We start from the raw sequence: 12564 nt of genomic DNA on the forward strand, positions 1-12564 counted from the left end.
TATATATACACACACACACACAAACACACAAACACACACACACACACACACACACACACACATACAGGTGCTGGTCATATAATTAGAATATCATCAAAAAGTTTATTTATTTCACTAATTCCATTCAAAAAGTGAAACTTGTATATTATATTCATTCATCACACACAGACTGATATATTCATATAATCAAATATAATCAGATATACTCATATAATCAAATGTTTATTTCTTTTAATTTTGATGTTTATAACTGACAACTACGGAAAATCCCAAATTCAGTATCTCAGAAAATTAGAATATTGTGAACAGTTTCAATTTTGAAGACACCCGGTGCCACACTCTAATCAGCTAATTAACTCAGAACACCAAAAGCCTTTAAATGGTCTCTCAGTCTAGTTCTGTAGGCTCCACAATCATGGGGAAGACTGCTGACTTGACAGTTGTCCAAAAGACGACCATTGACACCTTGCACAAGGAAGGCAAGACACAAAAGGTCATTGCAAAAGAAGCTGGCTGTTCACAGAGCTCTGTGTCCAAGCACATTTATAGAGAGCGAAGGGAAGGAAAAGATGTGGTAGAATAAAAGTGTACAAGCAATAGGTATAACCGCACCCTGGAGAGGAGGATTGTGAAACAAAACCCATTAAAAAATGTGGGGGAGATTCACAAAGAGTGGACTGCAGCTGGAGTCAGTGCTTCAAGAACCACTACGCACAGACGTATGCAAGACATGGGTTTCAGCTGTCGCATTCCTTGTGTCAAGCCACTCTTGAACAACAGACAGCGTCAGAAGTGTCTCGCTTCAAAAAGGACTGGACTGCTGCTGAGTGGTCCAAAGTAATGTTCTCTGATGAAAGTAAATTTTGCATTTCCTTTGGATATCAGTGTCCCAGAGTCTGGAGGAAGAGAGGAGAGTCACACAATCCACGTAGCTTGAGGTCCATTGTAAGTTTCCACAGTCAGTGATGGTTTGGAGAGCCATGTCATCTGCTGGTGTTGGTCCAATGTCTTTTTCTGAGGTCCAAGGTCAACACAGCCGTATACCAGGAAGTTTTAGAGCACTTCATGCTTCCTGCTGCTGACCAACTTTATGGAGATGCAGATTCAATTTTCCAACAGGACTTGGCACCTGCACACAGTGCCAAAGCTACAGTACCTGGTTTAAGGACCATGGTATCCCTGTTCTTAATTGGCCAGAAAACTCGCATGACCTTAACCCCATAGAAAATCTACGGGGTAATGTGAAGAGGAAGATGTGATATGCCAGACCCAACAATGCAGAAGAGCTCAAGTCCACTATCAGAGCAACCTGGGCTCTCATAACACCTGAGCAGTGCCACAGACTGATTGACTCCATGCCATGCCGCATTGCTGCAGTAATTCAGACAAAAGGAGCCCTAACTGAATATTAAATGCTGTACATGCTCATACTTCTCATTTTTATACTTTTTAGTTGGCCAAGATTTCTAAAAATCCTTTCTTTGTATTTGTCTTATTTTATATTTTAATTTTCAGAGATACTGAATTTGGGATTTTCCTAAGTTTTCAATTATAATCAGCAAAATTAAAAGAAATAAACATTTGAAATATATGAGTCTGTGTGTAATGAATTAATATAATATACAAGTTTCACTTTTTGAATGGAATTTGTGAAATAAATTAACTTTTTATATATATATATATATATATATATATATATATATATATATATATATATATATATATATATTGGACGGCATTATGCTAATTCTAATTTAATGTTATTTGTAAAAACAATAGGCAAAGTAGAGCATGCTAGTATTCCATTCCAATTCTAGCTCAGATCTTCATGGAAATTGGCCTTTGCCTTTGAAAACCATCAGATTCCCACCTGTGTGTTTAGAAAATCTTAAACAGAAATTATGATAATTTGCTGTACATGTGAAAAGAAGAACTATATGGAATCAAGAGCTGTATGGCAATCACACTACATTTACTTTACATTTCTATCTGTAGGCATACTCGGACATAAAGACAATCAATCCCTCACAAATCACATCACTGTCATAACCCTTTCAGCTGCAACAGTAGATTTTAAACAATTTGTCTAGAACATATGAATATCTACATTTCTAAGGCAAATGCTCTCAATAAAATGTTTGCCAAATAGCAAACAAAATAACAGGATATCTGGAACTGTTTTTTTTTTTTGTTGTTTACAATTTTTGATCAACATAATTTTTTTAAATGTGGAACTGCTTTAAATGAAACTGCAATAAACTGTTTCCAAACAGGTTTTTTAAACACTTCCACCTTATCTTCAACAGTTGATCAAATAAATCAAACACAGCCCTGCAGTGCTTTGAAAGGAGCATTTACAAAGTGTTTACACACTTCATGAAGACACCTACGAATGTCTTACATATACTTATCTTTGGCAATTTAACAATGAAAAATGGCACATTTCACCTTTTTTGTCAACATATATTAAAAGTACCCTTTGCTTTTTAACCTTCAAGATGTGCTCTAGTAATTTTTGACCAGAAAATTATTTTCTTTTTAACAAAAATGGATTAGTTATCACATTGGACTTAAACTTACTGACTTTTCTCACACGGGGTATAAAAGCTTACCATAAAAAGGTTGATTTTTTTTGTGTGTGTGTTACTCCTGGTCAGAAATGCCTGGACTACACACAAAAAATAACACTTATAAATTTTGTATAATATATTATAACCAAATATTGGATAAAACTTGTTAAGCATAGGTGTTTTTTGGAACTGATTGGTCATAGGCCTCACTTATCTGAGCTTATGTGCCTCAGTTTTTGAGTTCAAAAAAGCATAATTTGTAGATCATTTTGGCAATGTTCAGTCAAAAACTGAGGTGCATAAACTCAGATCAATGAAGCAGAATCTGTGCTAAATTAATTTAAATAAAACAAGTTGGCAAAAAAACTGAATCAAAAAAGTTGAGATAATTGCAAGATTTACAAGGTTTTAAAATATAAATGTTTCATCAGGAACAACTTAAGTAACAAATTAAGTAAATAATTTTTTGCATAGCACAAGGGATAAATGCTACAGATTAATTTATGCATCACAACAGAGTAGGTGAAGTTGATTTTTTCAGATGTGAATAATATATTTAACAACGTCACTGAATCATTAGTGTTTTAAGTGATGCTTTAAAGGGGACATCGGATGCCCATTGTCTACAAGTTGGTATGATTCTTTTAGGGTCTTCATGAAATGTCTGCAACATACTTTGTTTCAAATTCCTCAATGGTCATGTAAAACAACTCCATTTTTATCTTGTCAAAAACAGCTCTGCCAAGTCACTCGTTTCGGTGGATGTCTCTTTAAATAATAATGAGCTCTGCTCACCCCGCCCCTCTCTTCTGTTTTTAGTGTCAAAAACAAAACTTATCCACCATGTCCTCAGTGGCTCTGATCAAGAAAATCAAGACTCTTATGTTCACTTTTACGTACAACTACAAAACACCTGCATTGCTTACGAGACATTGTTGTCACAACAGCTGAACACGGAGAAAACTGGCTCCAGCAAAACTGACTGAGGGCGGAAATATGCTAATACAGCACAGTCCTTCAGCAGCCGTGGGCGGGGCTTGAGCAATATGACATCATACAGCTCAGAAAATCAAAACTTGGCTTGATAATTGAGACTGTTCAGGTATTTGGGGTTAAAAAAAATAATGGATTGAATGGATTGAGTGAATGGATTTTTATCATTGTAGGGTTTGTTCCAACACACTGCTAAGACATTTATATGCAAACACCATGTAAAAGTGAATTTTACATCCGATGTCCCTTTGAAGTGATGCTTTACACTGTTAACTTAAACTTATAATCTTCATGTAAAAATAGAGGAAATGAGCACAATTAAATGTCCAATACCAAATGAAAAATTCTCTAATATTTACCCACAACAACTGATATGGTACCTACATATTGTGCATATACCCCTGGTGTCTAACGGCAATAACGTTACTGAAGATGCAAAGCCACACTTAAGACATAGCAGGGATTATTCTAAAAGTTTTATTAACCTATCAAATTAAATAAACATATAATACAATGTCTAATTATAATAAAGGCTTTTATCAACATTATTAAATACAGTATGTTTTTGTCGGCAGCATTAACATTTTTCAAAATTATCTTCCAAGTGCGTACAAGGCCCAACCCCATTTGTCACATAAACTCAAACCGAACTAATAAGCTTAGAACTCATCCTGTTTCTGAACACTATTAAGAACAGATTGCTCTCCTCTGATTACAGCTTTTGAGTCACAGCCAGACTGGGCACATCCAGACGTACTCACATCTGGCCTACTCGACCAGGGGAATGTGACGCTTTAGGAAATTCTGTGCAAAAATCACTTTGATTTCATGAAATGATGCTGAAATCTCTTTTTCATATGTATTTAGGTTTGCCCACTCAAGGCTGTAGGCCACATGATGAGTTGCTTGTCTTAAGCTCACCGGTCTGCTGGTAGATTGATCCCAAACCTGTTATAAAGAATATTATGTTTTTGTTTTGTTATTTATTAACACAAGAGATAAAAACACTTTCTTAATATTAGTAAATCAGTCTGTTGAGTTTGAAGAAAATATAAATGACCTACCTGGGGCAATCAATCTAAAGTGTGGTAGGGAACTGTCATGCATTGCTGGAGCTTTTCCTCTTTGGCTCTTCTGCAATGGCAAAGCTAAAAAAAAAAGAAGGTTAGATCACTGTGTTAATTTTCAGGAAGTGCACAAGTCAGAAATTCACAAATTTCTGTCACAAATTTCAGACCTTATGAGAAGATCCAGTGAAATGAGTTGACAAGTTAACTGTGTTAATTTTCTATTGTAACAGGAAGTCATAAGACTCGAGAGCATCACACTAGTCTTATGAAATGTACGAATCTAACAATTCTCAATAGAAACCGGTGTATTTCTTCAAGACAACAAACATACATCTGTGTTTTTATTTTGTTTGTTTTTATTCATTCAATCAATCAATTAATTATTCCATTTAATCATAATAATTGGTTATATTATGATTTTGTGCTTTCGAGAGATATCACAAGTAAGAAATAAGAGAGTCTCCAATTCAAGGTTTTTAGCGTCTCAGGAGGATACTGTGAAGCATTAAGCTTTTGGTTAGGTACAATAACACTTGTTGGATCTGTAATGGTCATCTGAATTGACATTCAGAATCACTAAAACATAAAAAAAATTGTTAACACTTTAGAATACTGTTTCTTACTTACTACATAACTAATAAGGAATTATTGAAGAACTAATTATTGACTATTCATTAACACTTAACTCACTACTGTTAACTACTAAGGAAGATGTGTTAATTAATCAGTATGTAATATCATTTTATGATTATGTTAAGTAACAGTTAGCTAATCAATAACTACTGTTCAGTAGTAATTTCATAGTTATTTTTCTTGAACCTTAACTATTAGATAATTAATAGTAGTTCTTCAGGAGGTATCACAGAATATATTAGTTACTGATTAGCTAACTGTTACTTAACACAATCATAAAATGATATTACATACTGATTAGTTCACACATCTTTCTTAGTAGTTAACAGTAGTGAGTTAAGTGTTAATGAATAATCACCTGTTAGTTCTTCAATAATTCCTTATTAGTTATGTAGTAAGTAAGAAACAGTATTCTAATGCGTTACTCTTTTTTTAGAATCATCACATTTTAACTCCTGCTTCCTGTTCTTCCTTGGCTTCCTCGGTCAACCTTTCAGGCCAATAGAAGCTTTTAGTTAATACAGTTTTGTTAACTGATTTTTAGTTTCAAACAAGGCTTGCTGAAAACAGATGTCTGGCAAAGAGACTGTATCCAATGTTCCTTGCATGGAAATGTATAAGGTCATGCGTATAATTTCAAAATACTGTAATGAATGTTCTACTGGACATGCTTATAAATATTTTTGTTGTTTCATACATAATATTGCTTTAATACCGTTCTCTTTTCCATGAAGCTGGTTAAGAAGTCGTCGATTTCTGTCTTTCCTTCCAGGAAGTTCTCCGCTGTCTCCTCAGACTCCTCTTCAGCCTGATGGGCCGCCACCTTTAACCTGGCCTGCAGCGCACTCAGACTGCAGCTCTGGCAGAGGAAAATCAAATCAAACATTACACAAAAAAAAATCTGAATTTTCTGCATCCATTACTTCAGTCTTTAGTGTCACATGTGATTCTTTAAGAAATTGTACTAATCTGCTCATCTGATGCTCAGGAAACATTTCTCATGATTAACATTGTTGAAAACAGTTGTGCATAAAAAAAAAAAAATAGGAAAAAAATATTACTACTATTCATTAAGGACACAATAATAATAATAAAAAAAAATTGACAGCAAAGATGTTTTTATCAAAGAATCTTAAAAATGCATAATGGTTTTCACACAAAAACCCTATAAGCAGCTAAAAAAAAAAAAAAAAAAGACTTAATTGAGCAATAACTGATAATTGTTAAGCACAAATTCTGAAGACTGGAGTAATGGCTGCTGAAAATGGTACTTTTCAATCACAAGAATAAATTACATCCTGAAATATATTAAAATATAAAATAAGTAGTAATATTTCAAAATAGTACTGTTTTATTGTATTTTTGATTAAATAAGTAAATAAATGAATAATATTTTGTCAAGTCCATTCAACAACCAGAGGCAAATGTTCCTGGATTAACAAAAACTGAAAGTCAAAAAAAATTCAAAAAGGCAAAAGATGCAATACGGAAGCAGAAACCCACAAACACAACACTGGAATGTAAAAAAGGTTTGAAATGTTCAATATTAGAATAGTTGTAAACTAGAATACTATATTTTCCATTTCCTTGTCCAACAGGCTTCTTGTCCCAATCATGTGCATGTGTGTTTTACCTCACTGAGCTCATGTTGTCTTTGCATTTTGGTTTCAAATACCGACTTCATCTGGGTTAACTGTTCATACTACAGAAAATAAAACAGAAGATAACCGTTAGCATATTGACAAGACTGTAATGTGGGATCCAAAAGTCTGAGACAATTTGTGAAAATGATACTATTTTGAATTATGCAACATATGGAACAGAATGACGTTGAATTGAACAATTAAATCACAGACTTCTGGACCCAATTATTTTGGTCAGTATTTGGGAAAGTACGTACTTTACACAACATCTCTTGTCTCTTGCCCTCCAGTTGAGGCTCGAGCTGTAGGTTCTTCTCTGCAAGCAAGACATATTCCATCTGTTATTCGAATTGTGTGAGAGCATGAGCTTGTTGTTTTAACTGAGACTTGTCATGGCACTTGTATACTGTTGTTGTTCTCTTATTGATCTGACTGCTTCTATTGTTCTCATTTGTAAGTCGCTTTTTTAGATAAAAGTATCTGCTAAATGATTAAATGTAAACTTGACTCAAATGATGTGTGTAATATTTGTTTACAAGAAAAATTCCCCTGATCCTGATTGGACTTAAGTCCAAAACTGCTCCGGAAACTCACTGGCTATCTCTACGATGTTGTTGACCAGCTCCTCTTTGTCAGAGGTTACTTGTTTGAGCTGAGGCAGACACATGAAGAACTCCAAGAGCATGTCATCTTGATCGCTCATGTCCTTCAGTTGAGAAACACTAGAAGATTACAAATAGACAAACCCACCAGAAAGAAGAGAGAATGAGACGAATGTCAAATGCATGTTATTTAAAAAAATATACATATATATTTTCAGATATTTTTGTTATTTTAAGTACTATACTTGAAACAAATAAGACAAATAAGATCTAATTAATTTTCATAACAATCAAATGCCCTGACATATCGTACCTCATCTCAGACAGTTCTGGAAAGGTATCTGGGATCTCAGGCATCTTGTATATGTGTCCATTCAGACCGGACTACAGAGGAAGAACATCAGAAGTGAGCTTTCACGGGTTATTGTGGCTTTAATTACATGTGCTCCTGTTTCCAGACTTTTGCACGTCATATTGCAAAAGTCTTTGTTGGTTAATGAGATATAGTGCATTTTCATTGAGAAATTCAGCGGAACATGCTTTAAGGAAGCTCATTTCCATTCCATCACACTTTGGTCAATCATAAACATTTTGAAATTCTAGCTGAAATAATAAAATATTTATTTTTTTGTCTTAATTACAAATTTTATCTCATAATTTCTACTTATCAATTATAATTTACAAAAGCATGTTTTTTTTCACATGTGGCAGAAATGGCCCTTTATAAGGGATAGCAAACTGAACTCAGTATTGAAATGATATGTTGATAAAAAGTGTCCTATTTTTCAACAGTTTTTGCTAAATTCTGCTTTAACTAACAGTGTGAATACTGTAACGTCTTAATATGGTTCATAAGTCATAAATATGAGATAAATCTAAATTACTACATACTACATCACAATTATGGGAATATGAAATTATGAGATTAAAAAGTTATAATTACTTTTGCTCATAACATCGACTTTTTACGCATAATTTTGAATATTTTCTTATGTGCTGGATATGTGACAATGCATAAACAGTCTCGGAAGTTTGCACCCACATTTCTGCTACACAGCTCTACGTGGCAGGGACAGTGGAGGAAATTTAAACTTAACATAATGCTCCATTCAAATATATAACATCTAGTTTCTGCTTTACTTTGTGCATGACAGCCTGAATCCTACTTTTGTAGTCTGAACATGAAAAATGAACAAAAAATATGATTTCTACCAAATCAATCCAAAATACATTTATTGTATAAAAGCCAGTTGCAGTCTGAACAATCAGATCGGAACTCAAGTAGTCTTTTTTCACTGTTCAGAACAACACAAGTACTCAGCAACACACACAGTGTGTGCAAGTGTCTCTAGTAGACAGAGCTGTGTAAAAATACAGAAACTGTAATCTTAATAGACTGATTTGGTTGATTTTAGGACTGAATGCCTGTTAGGTACCTGTGAGTCAGCAGTTGGTACTGGAAGAGGAAGGTCAGTGATGAGTCCAAAAGCTGGTGCTGCTGGTCGGGGAGGGGCTTGTTGAGGCTCCACCCCTGTATGTGGCACAGGGGCAGGGCCGATTGGCCGTTGACCATCCTGTGGTGGGAAGGCAGGAACAAAATGGAAGCTCTGAGTTGGGTAAGGAGGCATCCCCGATGGTTTGTACATACTGAGCCAAAAGACAAAGATAACAAAAGCACACATTAACTTCTTTATTAGACATAATTTAACTTCGATTTAACTTCTAGTAAAATGGTGAAAAATACTCACTAAGGAAAGGTGGGACCCGACATCAAGGCAGGAGGACTTTTCCAAAACTCATCTAGCAAACTCTGAATTACTTTGCCTAAATCTGAATGCATTCCAAACTTGATTAGAAAGGGAAAAAGAAATAAATGTATAACAGTTGAGCTTATGGAACTTTTTTCTGAATGTTCTGTAATGCAATTTAGATAGACAAAGTCAGCAAAAAACAGCATGTGACTTGATTTTCTGGCTTTTAAATTTGTAGGACATACACAGATTCATTTTAAATCATGAAAAAATCTGATCAGTTTGTGTGTGATCAGCAAGCTGAAACACCATGCATCCAATCAAAAGAATTAATTATCAGCATGTTTTGATCAGTAGGGTACATTTACATCACAACGATTTTCGTTTGCGTTTTTGAAAAGTTTTATGTACTTTCCACACTATGAACTTATGCACATACGTATTCCCATTGACTGAACACCTAATACACATGCATATGATGTCTTTGGTTTCACAGATTCACGTTTTCGTAGTTTACAAGAAACAGTACAATACAATAACAGTATGTTTTTTTAAAATCTGCCACTTTGAAACCCATTTTCAAAAGATATCATTATGAAAATGGCACCCGAAATGTCATCGTCCTGTAAATGAACAGCCGAAACATATTAAATGTTTTCTTTTTTAAGTTGAAAACTGTTGTGCAAACACCCCGTTAAGAACTACATCTGAAAAGTAATTTGCATCCATATTTGAAATCAAAGTTTCAAGTGAACCCTACGTTGGGAAACACTGGCTCAGGTGACATCGCAGAAAATTCTAAAAGTAGTATTGTAGTACTTAAATGAAAGATCATGAAGACAAACATTTTTCATTGTTGTAATGTTGACTTTAAAAACACTTTCAGATTCCAACCAAGTCATTTAAAATGATGAAAAACTTACATTAGTTATAAGTGGACTGGTAACCATTGTTCCATTGTTACTGTCTACTAAATGATGACCTACTGGTGGGAAAACACTGACCACTGGTTTCTCCTGAGGAAACTGTGGTGGGAGCAAGCTGTGGGTGACAGCAAATGTCAAATTATATTAACCCACACTCAAAACCACGATACACCATACAAATTATTTTTATACTCACATATTGACAGTAATAGTTGAATTGTTGACAGTAAAAGGAAGTCTGTACTCTACATCCTTCTGAATTTCTGCAAGACTTGGAGACATCATGAAAAGAATTAAGTCAGACAAATAAAGAAGAATTTCACTTAAAATAACAACAAATGAGTGCAACATCCACTTCTCAGCCAATTATGATGTTTGGATGTGGGACTGCTTGTTTGGCAGACCAATGAAGGACATAGCAGTGTTTGGGGAAACATGTTAGGAAACAGTCATTATACATTTGCTATTACATTATATTTTGGTATCTTGGCGCAGAAATCGCTGTATATGGTTAACTACATTGACAGCTACATATTAGAAACTGAAAGATAGATAGTTCAGATTTTGATGAAGTCACCATTGCGTTTATGGGTCAAAAATCGTGTGCTTTTAATGACTGGTAACTAAGTTTAACTTATTTAGATTTAGGGAAGTTATACCTGCTCAAGAAGACAATGGCTCTGTCATTCTGTCAAATATGATACAAGGTGTAACATGCCACTAATTTAACACGCCCTGTTGAGTAAGAAGGGATCTCATAAACTATGAAGAGCTAATACTTTAATCTGAATCATGGACAGCACATCCAGAACACGCAACAGCAACAACTCAAATCGGGTTTTCCAGATGATTCATTTAACTGATCATACCATTGAGCACATCGTCTCAAATCTTAGCGTGCTCTCAACTGCTATACTGAATACCTAAACGCTGTCCCAGGTAACGTTATTCGTCTCTCTAGGTTTGGGACACAGCCATTCAGAGACTTACTTGGAGTGAGCAGCTTTGAGCGACTCGATCTGTCTCTGTCTTTGTTTCTGTAGACTGTTCAGAGGAGGGATCGATCCAGAGCCCTTGGACAGGGGGAAAATCCAGTTCATTCTCGCCTGCCAAAACGAAAACTAACTCTTGAATCTCTCGGCGTTGTCAGTTTGAAGAGGCCTGACGATAACAAACTGAATATTCAAGAAATACCCAACGCCACCATTAGCATTAGCTACTACCCTTTCTAGACTTGTACTATTATTAGCGACCTAACAGTCTTTTAAATTGGTGAACAGTAATCTAAAAGAAACGTGTATGACTGCTGAATAAGATATGTTGAGTTTTAGTAACACTGACACTGTGTAGTCTGAAGTACACTGGCTCGCAGGAAAACAACCCGTGTGAGCGTGACGTCAGCTGCTCGCGTCATCACTCTCAGTAGGGAGCAGTTTAAAGAGACACGGGCCTAGATAATTAATTTGTAATATATATATATATATATATATATATATATATATATATATATATATATATATATATATATATATATATATATATATATATATATAAGATTATAATTGATACACTGTATAAATTAACTAGCCTACTATGTCAGGCTTTACAGAGATTAAGATATGCCAAAAACATTACTAAATGGATATTCACGCAAGCGCACGCACACCTGAATCATGTGCACTGTATTCACTCCTAATAGTAATTTTCATTACATTACCTGCGCTATTATTGATTAATTTATTTTACTCAAACTATATTAACTATACATAATATATTTTAAGAAACTTTAATCAGTGAAATTATGAAATTAATTAAATTCAATATCCTATATACAACGATTATAACAATCGATATAATTCACATGTATAATCCTGTAATTTATTTTAACAACACACTCTTATTGAATTAATTACCACGTGCACTCAAGTCTAACACAACTTTTATTTTAACCAATTTTCAAAGCACTCTGATCATACTCTCTTCCCCCAAACCGCATGACTGCAGTAAGGAACATTCATCAATGATGTAGAGCGTATGAACTGAATCATTACTCTACATCCGATTCACGCTCAAAAGAAAGTATTTTATCTCTTCATCGTGGTGTGGGAGACGCATCACTCTCGAAACACATTTCCTAGTCAAGAACTATAGAAATGATCCCTGAAAGTATAGTCTTAATCATCACTTTGAAAAAGCAGCTCTAGTCAATTCTAACACTCTGAGTCTCAGAGATGGTGAAACAACCTAACAAAAGTGATTAGAAAAGTAAAGTAATAATAATAACAATAATAATAATAATCAGTTTACATATGAATCAGATTGTCTGGCAATGAATTATTCCTACTTTTAAAATCCTCCATATATTTTTTCTCCTCA

General features: G+C 34.5%; 1 protein-coding gene and 1 non-coding gene across 2 annotated transcripts; both read right to left on the reverse strand.

The window, feature by feature from the left end:
• Positions 1–4026: 4026 nt before the first annotated feature.
• vps37a (VPS37A subunit of ESCRT-I) lies at positions 4027–11603 on the reverse strand. The gene is made up of 12 exons (XM_059552003.1): positions 11179–11603; positions 10385–10459; positions 10186–10303; positions 9260–9357; positions 8948–9158; positions 7825–7895; positions 7504–7631; positions 7167–7225; positions 6900–6968; positions 5982–6125; positions 4628–4711; positions 4027–4511 (listed from the first exon to the last, which is right to left on the reverse strand). Exons 1-11 carry the CDS (start codon positions 11286–11288, stop codon positions 4637–4639), a joined length of 1158 nt encoding a protein of 385 aa, XP_059407986.1. The 5' UTR covers positions 11289–11603; the 3' UTR covers positions 4027–4511; positions 4628–4636.
• Positions 11604–12148: 545 nt separating this feature from the next.
• On the reverse strand, positions 12149–12364 carry LOC132142930 (small nucleolar RNA U3). The gene has a single exon (XR_009434122.1). It is a non-coding gene; the product is annotated as a small nucleolar RNA U3 (small nucleolar RNA).
• Positions 12365–12564: the final 200 nt, after the last annotated feature.

The sequence above is a fragment of the Carassius carassius genome, chromosome 6 (assembly GCF_963082965.1).
Source record: "Carassius carassius chromosome 6, fCarCar2.1, whole genome shotgun sequence".
NCBI classification, from domain to species: domain Eukaryota; kingdom Metazoa; phylum Chordata; class Actinopteri; order Cypriniformes; family Cyprinidae; genus Carassius; species Carassius carassius.